The sequence below is a fragment of the Dama dama genome, chromosome 9 (genome assembly GCF_033118175.1).
Source record: "Dama dama isolate Ldn47 chromosome 9, ASM3311817v1, whole genome shotgun sequence".
Taxonomy (NCBI): domain Eukaryota; kingdom Metazoa; phylum Chordata; class Mammalia; order Artiodactyla; family Cervidae; genus Dama; species Dama dama.
In genome coordinates, this window is record NC_083689.1 from 63,463,365 (window position 1) to 63,477,339 (window position 13,975).

General features: G+C 45.1%; 1 protein-coding gene across 1 annotated transcript in view; it reads right to left on the reverse strand.

Moving 5' to 3' along the window:
• PDE6A (phosphodiesterase 6A) overlaps window positions 1-13,426 on the reverse strand; it is a 74,841-nt gene extending 61,415 nt beyond the window's left edge. Inside the window, exons 1-4 of the mRNA XM_061151712.1 lie at window positions 12,953-13,426; window positions 2,083-2,235; window positions 1,373-1,462; window positions 679-819 (exon numbers count right to left, since the gene is read on the reverse strand). Of these exons, the coding sequence (XP_061007695.1) occupies window positions 679-819; window positions 1,373-1,462; window positions 2,083-2,235; window positions 12,953-13,426 (858 nt within the window). The remainder of the gene's footprint in view (window positions 1-678; window positions 820-1,372; window positions 1,463-2,082; window positions 2,236-12,952) is intronic.
• Between the last annotated feature and the right edge of the window lie 549 nt (window positions 13,427-13,975).

Genomic DNA, 13,975 nt, shown 5'->3' on the forward strand with positions numbered 1-13,975 from the left:
ATGAAACCAACAGTTTAGTCTTAGGATTTTGGTAGAGGAAGTGTATCTAGATAATTCTGGAACTCTGTGCCAAGGCATAAAATGATTAGCTGCAAAGACAGGCAGAGAAAGAACAACAGGAGAGTCAGTTTGGTGAAAACTAGCTGAAGAACCTGACTGGAGGCCATTTGAGTCTCTCTGCCTCCTTAGCCAACATGGCCTCAGAGCATTCTGAGGGACCAGATCTAAGTATGTACCCCCACTTTCACGGCCTGGATGAGCTCTGGTCTCCACACACCATAGGAAAGGTTTCTGCCCACCTTTGAGTGTAGTTTCTGACAGTCTCTGAAGTTGGCAACTTTCTTCTTGCTGCTCTTTCACCCTACATGGAAACTTCTTTATCACTCGCCTTACCACCTCATCATGCCTTCTTCTCACATGCTCATTTTTTCCCTATGCACTGGGGAAGATAGAGGTTATTTTTCCTCCCCTGTGCCCTGGAATGACTTTTCCTCTGTAAAGGCTGGTACTCCTCTCTTCAGTGTAAAAGACCTATGAAAAACCTTTCATAACCATCCACCTCCTGCCAGCCATTTCCCTGTGCAACTGAATTCATGACACAAGGCTGGGTTCCACCTGGTATATAGCTGGTATATATTTAACCTGTTCTTGGAAATGTCTGCTCTTAAGTGTTCTCACCTTCTGCTTGGTCATGTCTAGGAGCCCCACGGAGTATCTGTCACAGTTGAGGAAGGCGCGGACTGTATACAGGGCTTTGTGGAACTGCCTCTCAATGTCTGTAAGCTCTTCAAAGACTTTGCTACCAGACCACAACAGTATCTGAAGAAATACAAAAACATAGTTAGTGTTCCTGAGGCACAGAACAGCGGCTCACAATAACCAAGAATAACTGCCCCTGTTTTGTAGATGGAGAAACTGAGGTTCAGAGAGGTGAATAATGGTGCAGCTTCTGTTGGGTCCAACTCTTTACAATTCTTTTATCTCCTGGCTTGTTAATAACAATGATGATAACAAACATTGACAGAACCCAAGTACCCTACATACTTTATTCCATATCCCATAATTATCCTCATTTTTCAAAAGAGGAGCCTGAAGCTTGGAGAGGTTAAGTGATTTGCTCAAGGTCTTAGAACTGGTAAATGGCTTAGCAAGGATTCAAATACAAGCTGGCTGACATGAAAGCGTATACATGCAGTCACCCTGGGTTACAGCTTTACAGACATCCATGACTCATGCACCCCAGGGATGCTGGGAGAGACTGTACAATACTTCCCAGGCACTTCTGTTACTACTGCCTTCTAGTTTAGCACATCATTGCTTAAGGAAGAGGACACCTTCAGTCCAGTTCATTCCCTCAAGTCAAGCCCTTTACCTGGCCACGTCGAGTCTCACAGTTGTGCAGGTAACTCAGGTGGAACACCTTCATGATTAGATTTGCAAAATTGAGGTACTTGAGAAGAATCTGAAAATCAAACAGCATGAGGAGAAACAGATGAGAAGGAGAAGTTCCTCTTCTGGCCACTTCTACCATCGGCCGCTAAGTTTGAACATTTTCAAAGCTTCATCCGAGACAGTTTGAGCAGATGGATCATGGAAAGCTGACTCATAAAATGTTGCATTATGTGAAGGTAAAACTCACAGAATGTAGAATGTCAATGTTAATAGAAGTGTATTCACGAGAAGTTGCTACTGTTCATTGAGTTTGCAGGCCCTGTGATAAGTCATGTATGTATGTTATCTTGATGGTCACAAATGACCTCAAGAGATATTATAGATACTCTCTATAAAAGATACTATAAAATCATTCCCATTTTACAGATAAGAAATCTGAGGTTCAGAAAAACGTGCCTAAGTCAAACAGATATTAGCAGAACCAGAACCATTATCCCTACATTCTTATCTCTAGAGCCCAACATCTTAATGACTATCCTGTCCTGCCTCCCCCACAGATCATCAGACCACTAACTTCCTTGTCTTACAGAGGGGAAAGCCAAGGTCAGGACAAATAGCAAGAGTCAGAGGATTTGTGAGCTAGGAAAATGTGCTGGCATGGCCCACCCAACAGTTTCTAAGCACTCTTACCTCTTCATCATTCTCGGTGAAGTGGGGCCCATCCACTTTATTCACAGCCATGATTATGGCCACCACGTCCTTCCCATTCATTATGGGAGAAGCCAAGATGTTCTTAGTCTGGTACTCTGTGAGGGTGTCCACGAAGTCACAGAAATGCTCATCCTAAAGGAAGACAAAGACAAGCGTGAGTGGGCAGAGGAAGAACAAAGACAGGAGAGCAACCCAGAGCCCCAGGTGCCCATGGTTACTGCTGTTGTTCAGTCGCTCAGTCGTGTCTGACTCTTTGCAACCCCATGGACGCAGCACACCACGCAACCCTGACCTTCACTGTCTTCTGGAGCTTGCTCAAATTCATGTCCACTGAGTCAGTGATGCCATCCAACCATCTTGTCTCTGTTGTGCTCTTCTCCTCCTCCCTTCAATCTTTCCCAGCATCGGGATCTTTTCTAATGAGTTGGCTCTTCACATCAGGTAGCCAAAATATTGGAGTTTCAGCTTCAGCATCAGTCCTTCCAATGAATATTCGGGGTTGATTTCCTTTAGGATTGACTGGTTTGATCTCCTTGTAGTCCAAGGGACTCTCAAGAGTCTTCCTCAACACCATAGTTCAAAAGCATCAGTTCTTCGGTACTCAGCCTTCTTTATGGTCCAACTCTCACATCCATACATGACTACTGGAAAAACCATAGCTTTGATTAGATGGACCTTTGTCAGCAAAGTAATGTCTGTGCTTTTTAATATGCTATCTAGGTTGGTCATAGCTTTTCTTCCAAGGAGCAAGCATCTTTTAATCTCATGGCTACAGTCTCCATTTGCAGTGATTTTGGAGCCCAAGAAAATAAAGTCTCACTGTTTCCATTGTTTCCCTATCTATTTGCCATGACGTGATGGGACCAGATGCCATGATCTTCATTTTTTGAATGTTGAGTTTTAAGCCACCTTTTTCACTCTCCTCTTTCACTTTCATCAAGAGACTCTTTAGTTCCTCTTTGCTTTCTGCCATTAGGGTGGTGTCATCTGCATATCTGAAGTTATTGATATTTCTCCTGGCAATCTTGATTTCAGCCTGTGCTTCATCCAGCCCAGCCTTTCTCATGATGTACTCTGCATAGAAGTTGAATAAGCAGGGTAACAACATACAGCCTTGATGTACTCCTTTCCCAATTTGGAACCAATCTGTTGTTCCATGTCCAGTTATAACTGTTGCTTTTTGACCTGCAGACAGGTTTCCCAGGAGACAGGTAAGGTGGTCTGGTATTCCCATCTCTTTAAGAATTTTCCACAGTTTGTTGTAGAGTTGGGATAAAGAGGCTCCCCATTCTCTTGTTGACAAAAGAATGAAACCAGTTCCATCTACTACCCTTCATCAGGGACAAGGCAATTAGAGATGGTTTCTGCCCTGGAAGTCCCCAAAATCCAGTAGAAGAAAGTCTGAAATACACTAAGGGTTATGGAGATGTGAGCAAAGCACTGGAGGGACCCAAGCATGGAGGTGGAGGGTTGGCTTTGTCTGTGGAGGAAGATTTTGAGAAGGCTCTCTTCCACTGATGACAGTTAAGCATAAAACAGAAACTTGAGTGAGGAAAAGACCTTAGTGAATATAACCATTGCAGTTGCTAGCAGGTATTGTGTGTGGTGCTCACTGTATTCTTCCCAATGACCTAAGAGATGGGACCGTTAGTAGTTCATCTTATGAAGGGGGAAACTGAAACTCAGGATTAACATTACTTATTACTTGTGTGTGTATGTGATTCAAGAAACTGCCCTCAGCTCTGCTGCTTCATCCAGGGAAGCTTTATTTCAGGGAAGCCTGGATAAGAGTAGACCTGGGTCTGGGTCATTGAACCAAAGAATTTGTTACTTCCAGCTTTTATTTATTTATTTATTGGCTGCATTGGGTCTTCGTTGCTGCATGTGGGCTTTCTCTAGTTGTGGCGTTGGGGGTTATTCTTCATTGCGGTTCATGGGCTTCTCATTGTGGTGGTTTCTCTTGTGAAGCACAGGCTGTAGGCATTCAGGCTTCAGTAGTTGCAGCACACGGTCTCAGTAATTATGGTTCATGAGCTTTAGAGCCTGGGCTCAGTAGCTCTGGCTCACAGGCTTAATTGCTCTGAGACATGTGGAATCTTCCCGGACCAGGACTGAACCTGTACCCCCTGCATTGGCAGGCAGGTTCTTATCCACTGTACCACCAGGGAAGTCCGCTTTCAACTTTGTTTGTGATCCAGTTCTAGCACCACACAGCCAGTCCAATGAATATCCATTCCACAAATCTTAATGGAAGCCCCACTCTGTGTCAGGCCTTATGCTAAGCACTGGGGATAGAGGGAAGACTAAAATTCAGGCCAGCACACAGATGAACCACACAGAATTAACAGAATTCACACAGAATTAACACAGATGTCCTGTGTTAACAGTAACACAGGACATAAAGGTTGGCTCAAAGCAGTGGGAGTGCAGAGGAGCACACACCCCCCACACCCCACCCTGAAGGCAAACTTAGAGGCCAGTATAGGGCGGTACAGTCTGGGTGGTCAGAAAGTGGGGACAGAGCCTGAATTGTTGTCTTAAATCCAAAAGAATCCACATTTCTGTTTCCTGGTTGCACTGTGCCCAACAGTCAGCATTGCTGGGAACAGAAGCCAGCTGAGATGTGTACAGTTCATGCTGTTCTGAGAAGGAAATATATTTTGCGGAGCTAATTCACAGACTTGTGCTAGAACTAGAACTTTCTCACACTGCACAAGTTCAGAGTGTGGTGCTCTGCATCTGTGGGTTCTTCCAGTTGGAGTGGGATTAAATAAACAGGCCCTGTTGTCGATGAAGCTGTCTCAAACCAGGTGAAGGGTAAAGGAATTAAGAGAAGCTGGTAGTGCTCAACTTGAATTAGTGTTGGAGGATTAAGCAAAATCTCTAAAGAGGTATTAACCGCAAGGGTTTTCCATGTCACTCCCTAAGGACAACTGATGAATCCCTAAATACAAGCCTGAGTGGGACATGCCCAGACTCATTGCACCAAGTCAGCTCAGTCTTTCAGTATTCACTTCTGTCAAGGAAAGCAGTACTTGGGCCTTACCCGCATCTGAGGCAAATGTTACTGAGGCCACCAGTACCTTCCCTCCCACTGAGTTCTCAGCCCTAGAACTTTCTCACAAATAGCACAGCTGCCAATTGACTGGTGTCTGTATAATCATTGGCAACCTTATATTTTCAGCATATACAGAGTTCTCAACTGTGTCACAGAACCTCAATTTATCAGTGACGGAGGGGCCTTAAAGGCCACTTTGCTAAAACTATTTTGTTTATTTCTTTTTTATTTGGTTGTGTCTGGTCTTAGTTGCTGCATGAGGGATCTTTTTCTTTAGCTGTGGCATTTGAGCTCTTAGTTGCAGCATGTTGGATCTAGTTCCCTGATCAAGAATTGAATCTGGGCCCCCTGCATTGGGAACACTTTCTTAACCATTAGACCACCAGGGAAGTCACTAACCTATCTGTTTTAAAGCCCAGGAATCAGAAGTCGAGTGGAGAAAAGCCCAAAGTCGTTCATTCATTCAGTTGGCATTAACAGAGAGCCTTTAATGTATGCTAGGTAGTTTAGGCAGTGAACAAGACAGGTGAATATCTTTCCCTAGTAAAGCTTCCACTCAAATGGTGTGGACAGACAAAAAGCAAATAAATATCTGCTTTGAAGAAGAGAAACTGGATGATGCTATAGAAAGTGATGGAAGTGGGGGTAGGTTGAACCTGCTCTGGTCAGTCCTGGTGGGTAGGGAGGTTTCTCTAAGAGGTAGTGCAGAGAGTGAAGGCTCAGAAGAGCCAGCCAGACAGAAGTATATTCCAAGCAGAGGGCACAGAGGATGCCAAGGAGCAGGGGGCAATGAACTGACTGATCCGAAAAACAGGAAGAAAACCTGCTTAGTGAGGGAGATTGGAGGGCAATGAAGTCAGAGAGGTGGCATGCGTGCCTATGTACATGCTAAGCTGCTTCAGTCGTGTCTGAGTCTTTGTGACTCTATGGGCTGTAGCCAGCCAGGCTCCTCTGTTCAAGGGATTCTCCAGGCAAGAATACTGGAGTGGGTAACCATTTCCTTCTCCAGGGGATCTTCCCAACTCAGGGATCGAATCCAGGTCTCCTGCATTGAAGGCAGATTCTTTACCATCTGAGCCACCAGGGAAGCCCCTCAGAAAAGTGGGCAGAGGCCTTACATGACAGGGCCTTGGAGGCCACTAGAAGAGCTTAGATTTTATTCCAATGTAATTCGAGACTGCTTCTCATTCCTGGAAACCCAGTTTCTCTTTTCAAACATCCTCTGTGCCAAGCTCCAGTGTGTCCCATGATGAGATCTATTTATTGAATAACTTTCACTCTCAGTGATGTACTAGGCCCAGAGCCAGACAATTCATTAACTCTCACATCTTCCCTGTCACATAGAACTCTCTCCTTCCCTGTTTTATAGACAATTCTCCTGCTCATAAATGGCACAGCCACTGCATTCATTCATTCATTCATTCACTGATACACTGATCGGCTCATTGACGGATTGATTCATTCATCCACTTGTATTTACCGAGCACTGGCTCTGTGAGAGGCACTGGGTCTGCCAAGACCAGTAAGAAAGGTGAGGTTGTCCTCAATGGGTTGTTACTGTGCAGTGGGGACATCATGTAAAGCATGAATTCACAATTCAAGCCATAATGTGAAGAAAGTCCCCAGAGGATTGGTGGTATCCTGGGGCCCCAGGAGGTAGTGACTTGTTCTCTGAGTGGCTTCATGAGCCTGTCAGCAGTTGAAACCTCTCCAAGCCTCAGTTTCCTCCTCAGTAAAATCACAATGTCAGACTCAGAGGTCCTCCCTGAGGTTTCTTTCTGGCCTGGCATGCTGGGTTCCAGGTGTCATAGAGCGGGAAGGAGAGCAGGACAACCAGTGTAAAAGCCTCTGGAAATGACAGTGCTTTTAGGTTCAGTCTTCAGAAATGGGATTATCACTGTCTGAAAGAAACTCACTGTTTTCCTTTACTCTCACATAACTACCATATTCACAACACTTTGCAAACCAGATATGTAGATTTTTTTTTTCCCCACACTGACCAGTTCTCTGACACTAGCTGTGTATCCAACAATTCAGTTCAGTTCTGACACTGTTTACCTGGAGAACAGGAACCTACAGCTGAAGGGCTCAGCATTTCAAGACTGCCCCTGCTTCAGAGGCTAATGTCAAGTCATAGATTGTCATCTGTACTTCTGCCTGACTGACTGTAAATCAAGGTTCCAGTGACCCACTCCTTGGGTTTGATTATTTGCCAGAAAAGCTCATACAACTCAGGGAAGTATTTACATTTACAGTCCTAGAATAGAATAAGGGTACCGATTGATGAATTGTCAGATAAAGAGATATATAAGGTGAGATCCAGAAAGGTCCTGTGTGTCAAAGATTCTGTCCCCTGGAGTTGGGGTGTACTCTACCCTCCCAGCACATGCATGTGTTCACCAGCCCAGAAGCTCTCGGAACCCTGTACTTGTGAGGTTTTTTATGACAGTTTAATCACAAAGGCATAATCAATTATTAACCCCATTTCCAGCCCCTCTCCCCTCTTACAAGAATGTTGTTGTTTAGTTGCTAAGTTGAGTCCAACTCTTTTGCAACCCCCTGGACTGTAGCCCACCAGGCTCCTCTATCCATGGGATTTCCCAGGTAAGAATACTGGAGTAGGTTGCCATTTCCTTCTCCAGGAGATCTTGCCAACCCAGGGATCAAACCTGAGTCTCTCGCATTTGTGTGTGTGTGCTAAGTCGCTTCGGTCATGTCTGACTCTTTGCAACCCTATGGACCATAGCCTGCCAGGCTCCTCTGTCTATGGGATTCTCCAGGCAACAGTACTGGAGTGGATTGCCATGCTCTCCTCCAGGAGATCTTCCCAACCTAGGGATTGAACCTGCATCTCTTATGTCCTCCTGCATTGGCAGGCAAGTTCTTTACCACTAGCGCCACCTGGGAAACCCTCTTAAGAGAATAGGGGATGGGCTGAAGGTTTCAGGTGTCTAATCAAGGCTTTATCTTTCTGGTCCCCATCCAGGAGTCCACCAAGAGTCCTCTCATTAGAACAAAAGACCACCTACCGGAAACTCCAAGGGACTTAGGAGCTCTGTGTCAGATGGTTCTATCACTCAGGAAATTACAAGGGTCAGTTCTGTGTCAGGAACCAGGACAAAGACCAAATAAATATTTCTTTTTATAAATCACAATATCACAGCCCATTGGGAAAGGGCCATCACTTATTATTCACTCAATAAACTGTAATGAGGACCCATTCTGTCCCAGGCCCTGGGCTAGGTCTGGGGACCAGTAATGGTGAATAAGATACGCAGGAATAGACAAGCCTTGTGGGCTTTCCCAACGAGAAAGGGTAAAGAATAAATACACAGACATACAATGAATTGCCAGATTTAGTGTATGTAGGATTGCCAGATTTAGCAAATAAACACAGGGATTAATTAAATTTTAATTTCAGGTAAACAATTTTTTTAGTATATCATATATTGCATACGGTATACTATAGTGTGAGCTGGACACTCTTGGTAGTTGTTTGTTTTCATTTTTGTAATGTAAGTGTATGACTGAGGCTTTGATTGCTGACATCCATCTCAAAGATGGCTATCTGGCTATCTCAAGTAGACACATTGTCAGCCACACACTAGATAAAGAGCCATGCCACCTCCTCACACTGAGGCTCCTTTGTTTTAAAGATCTTGGTTGATCTTGATAACTGATCATTTGGAGCCACTTTTTGCTTTCTATTTTCTCTTACCAAGATTTCAATTTCTGCTCTTATGTTTTAAATTCGCTAATAAAAAGTGAGCCTGTGAAACCCTCGACCCTCATGAAAGTCCTAGGCCAGAGCCCACTCTCTCCCTCTCTAACCTGAGACCTCCTAGTGTGGCCCCAGGTATGCAATGTAATTTCCAGGTCTTATAAGTAATAAGCCTTTGTTTTTTCAGTTTCCTAATCACTAGTGCTAAGGGGTATCTTGCACTCATCATTGGAACCACAAGGGCTTGTCCAGTCACAGCATTGATTATTGACAGTTTAACAGTTATTGGCATGTAACACATACTAAAATAGTTCTCTGGGGCCTCCCTGGTGGTCCGGTGGTTAATACTCACACTTCCATCGCAGGAGGCATGGATTCAATCCCTGCTTGGGGAACTAGGATCCCACATGCCGTGCAGCTCAACCAAAAAAAAAAAAAAGTACTCTTTGTTTATCTAAGATTCAAATTCAACTGGGCAGCTTATATTATATCTAGCAGCCCTAATGACAAGCTGCCTCCAAGAAGATCCCAAGGGTAAGTAAGAATGTGTCAGAGCACGGGAGCCACATTACAACCACGGGAAACCCCCTTCATGGTTTCACATTTTTCAATGCAGTAATTACAACCACTTTCAGGTTTTGGTGGGGGCTGCGGGGAAGTGTGCTAAAGGCTAAGAGTATCACTTATTAGTGGTTCAGGGACCACCCACCCCCCAGTCTACACCATATCCCTGCTTCTTCTCCATCCAGCTCCCAGTGTCTGTCCACAGACCCCAATAAAGTATGATATCTCAAGGAGGAAGATATGTACAACTGAAGGACACAGGCTTGCTGACCTGAACTGACATCACTCCAGACCTGAGGCACACACCAAGGGGGCTGCCTGGCCCAAAAGCTTCCCGGGAACACAGCCATCCCGTCCAGGATGGACTTTGGGGCTGACAAGGAAACAGCAGGCTGTCCTTTAGCACAGGGGCTCAGCAAACTCTTAGGGATATTTAGGGATCAGAGAGTCTACTTAAATCCTCAGGCCCTCAACACCAGGGTCCACAGAAGCTTTCAGCACCTCTGTTCTGTTTTTCCCACAAACAAAATCTAAACTGAAAGCTCCAGAAAGACAAGACTGGATTCCTCTCCAAGACCCACACAGACATGATCCAGCATCTATTCCATAGAATAAATTCCTTAACAGCAACAACAAAGTAGTAGTAATATTAACAAGGAGGAGAAGCTGCCAGTAAGAGCCTAAACTATGCACTAAGAACTATGCTAGAGCAGAAAGAATTCTCTCATTTTATCCTACACAACACTTAGAGAAGCTAGGCTTTCTCCCTCTACTTGACAAATCAGGAAGTGAGCCCAAACAAGCTAAACAGTTTGCCAAGGCCATGTTATTAGAAAGGGAGTCTTGATTCACATCCAGATCTGCCCTCAAAGCTTAACATCTCAATTTTCTGCCACGGGATATGCAACAACCTGTTTTTTGTACACCGCACTTAGTTTAATGCACTCGTTTTATAGGCCAGGAGGAAGTAGAGAATAGCAGAGCAGTGATGGGTGTGGCACCAGTCAGAGTGCCTGAATTCAAATCCCTGCTCTGCCGCTTTCTGTGTGACTGAGAAAAGATTTCAATTTCATCATATGTAAAACAGGGATAATCAGTTATAAGTCTGTGACAACCCATGTTGGCTACAGTTGAAGTCTAGAGAGAGTTGAAGGGAGAACAGACTCTAGTCCAGATGGATGAGTCCTCAGGAAAGTTCCCAGGGTGCAGAATTACCCTTACCCTAGGAGGGGCAAGGAGAGAGGAACCCCATAGGAGATCTAGCCTAGCATACTTCAAAGAAAACCAGGTTCCACAAAGGCCCAAGTCTATGCCTTTCATCTTGCCAAGAAACTCAAGGGACTTTCTAGTGGTCCAGTAGCTAAGACTCTGCCCTCCCAGTGCAGGGGGCCAGGGTTCAATCCCTGGTCAGGAAACTAAATCCCATGTACTGCAGCTAAGAATTCGCCAGCTCCAACTAAAGATTTCCCCATGCCATAACTAGAGGATCCTTCGTGCCATCACTAAGACCTGCTACAGTCAAATAATGAAGGAATTAATTTTTTTCAAAAAAGGAATCCAAGTCAAAAGGATAATCCATTGGAATTCTTACAGCTGTGCGTGTGAAGTCCAGGAAGCTCTGCTCTGATGCCTTGGTGACTTTGGGCAAGCCCCTTCTCAAGATCTTCTGACTCCAGACTTCTCAACCATTAAATAAGTCAGCTGGATGAGACAATCTCTGAAGCCCCATACCTCCCCAGCTTTTAATTTTAAGACCTTTAATCTGAAATTAGGTTAGAGATAAGGGGAACACAAAGTCACAAAATGTCCAGGCTGGATCATGGGAATGACTGAACACAGGCTCCTGGTTAGGCCAGTGCAGCAATAAATGAGACCCACATGGGCCTTGCCAGCATAGGGCAAATATTGGGGTGAGATGGGTGTTAAAGGGATTATTGCAAAATTACCTGAGTGTGAGTCTTTTTGCTAAGTATTTGTTGAGCATCTTCTTTGTGCCAAACCTTTGCTATAAAGTGAACAATTGCTATAAAGTGGACAAACATTTGGTACAAAGTGGACAACAAGGCAGGCATGGTCCCTGGCTTCCAGGGCTTATTGTCGTGAATGGTTTTAGGGAGGAAACTTAGAGAAGGATCTGGGAGGGTTTCCCTGAGGAAGTGAACTTTAAGCTAAGATCTGAAGGATGAGTAGGAGTGGACCCTGACTGATGGTTATGGGGAGAACTGCATTAAATGATTTGCTGTAGGTGATCAAAGAAGTCTTTGTCAGGGCTGCCAGGAGAATCCCACAGAACCCTAAACTCTTAGAAGACAGAGCCAAGTGCTTAACCAAGTGGTCAATTTAGCATTTCCGTAATGACTGTCAGCCTATGTCTTCTGACGCAAAGCACAAAGTAAAAATAATATCACCTCTGTGATAGTCCTGCCAGAAATGCGTAGCCTGAACCTAAATGTGAAGACACATCAGACAAGCCCAAATGGAGGGCCATTTCTGCAGAACAAGTTGGCCTGTATCCTTCAAAAACAGAGTCATGGAAAACAAAGATAGATTGAGAAACTGTTTCAGATCGGAGACTAAAGAGACAGTGCTAAATGGGCATCATTGAGATGATTTGCAAATAACTGAATATGGACTGTTCATTAGATAAGAGTATTGTGACCACTGTCACATTTCCTGAGTTTGATCATTGTACTTTGGCTATGTAAGAAATGTCCTTGTTCTGAAAATACACAGAAAAATTCCTGGGGTTAAAAGGACATGTTGTCTGTGTTTGTCTCCCAAATGCCTCAGAAAAAATGGAGACATAAAGCAAATGTGGTAAGGTGTAAGTGAAAGTGAAAGTTGCTCAGTCGTGTCCAAGTCTTTGAGACCCCATGGACTATACAGTCCATGGAATTCTCCTTCCCTTCTCCAGAGGATCTTCCCAACCCAGGGATTGAACCCAGGTCTCCTGCATTGCAGGTGGATTGTTTCCCAGCTGAGCCATCAGGGAAACCCGGTAAGGTGTAAACAGTCGATGAATTGGGATGAACAACATACAGTTCTTGGTACTATATTTTAAACTCTTCTGATTTTCTTTTTTAAATAAAAAGTTATCAATAAACAAATAGAGAGAATTCCCTGGTGATCTAGTGGTTAAGAATCTGCCTGGCAATGCAGGGGACACAGGTTCGATCCCTGGTCTGAGAGGATCCCACTATGTGGCAACTACTGAGCCCAAGGACCTAGAGCCCAAGCTCTGCAACAAGAGAAGCCACCACATGCTGCAAGGAAGAGTAGCCCTTTACTCACAGCAACTAGAGAAAGCCCTCACAGAACAACGAAGACCCAGAGCAGCAAAAAATAAATTAATTTAAAAAAATAGACAAGTGAAAAAAGAAAGAAAAGTGCTAAGTGGTCACCAGCCTCGTCTTGGTGGCCGACAGCTCCCCATCCCATATACCCTCCCCTCCTAACCCCATGGAATAATGCCTCCCTGCCCCCCACTCCCACGGGGAAGAGGATACCTCCTCTGTGTTGGGGACATTGACGATCTTTTTAGAGAGCGCGACATGGCCCACCACTCCCATGTCCAGGGGGAACACGATCTCCGAGTCAGGCACCACCAGGCACTCCTCAAGCACAGCATCCTTGTGGACGTTGAAGAGCCGGGTGGCCAGCTCCGCGATGCCATTCCGGGCCCTGTACATGAACAGACTCATGCGGTCAGCCTGCAGCAGGAAGCACAGCTTCTTCATGACATTGAAGACGCACTTCTCGGCCTGCAGGTTGTCCTGAAAGTCCCGCAGGAGGTCGAAGATAATTTCACTCTCTTCCACGCTGCTCAGCGGGTGGTAGTTGCTGAAGTCCACGGCTGCCTCCCTGGGTCCCAGCAGGTCCGAGATGACCTTGGCCCGGTAGCGCAGGTTGTAGTACTGTTTGGCAAAGCCAACATTCGAGTCCAGAAACTTCTCTACCTCCTCTGCCGTCACCTCACCCATGACTGGGAATTGCACTGTCTATTTCTGTGGATGAGGGTGAGCCTGGCCTAGACTTAGGAGTCTTGTCTGTGAACCTCGCTGGTGTGGCTGCAGAGCAGAGTGAGTGAGCTTGGGAGATTAAATCATTAATATTTCCCCAGAACAAGGATTATGAGGATCAGGGTGTTCTGGATGCTCCTGGGCCCCAGATGGGAGAGGTGAGAGTTCTCTTTTCACCTTGGTCTGCTAATAGGAGAAGAAAATTCGGCACAGAGCTGGCATTGAGATCAAGTAAAAGAAAACACCAAAAACAGAGGCTGCAAACTGCTAACACAAGACATCATACTGTTATAAACATGCTTTTCTTTGCCCTGTATGGTATTTTTCTTTAACATTTAACATGGAAGCCCATGTTTACTGTTTAAGAGGTTCATTTAGCTTCTCTCAGAGAATCAGAAGATCTAACAACTCCATATCCAGTTCCTCGGCGGCAGAAATGGCTAGAGCTGAGAGGAACTGGGCATCCACCTCCTGCCCCTCGCCCCTCACCCCACTCTTCTGCACCCCCGT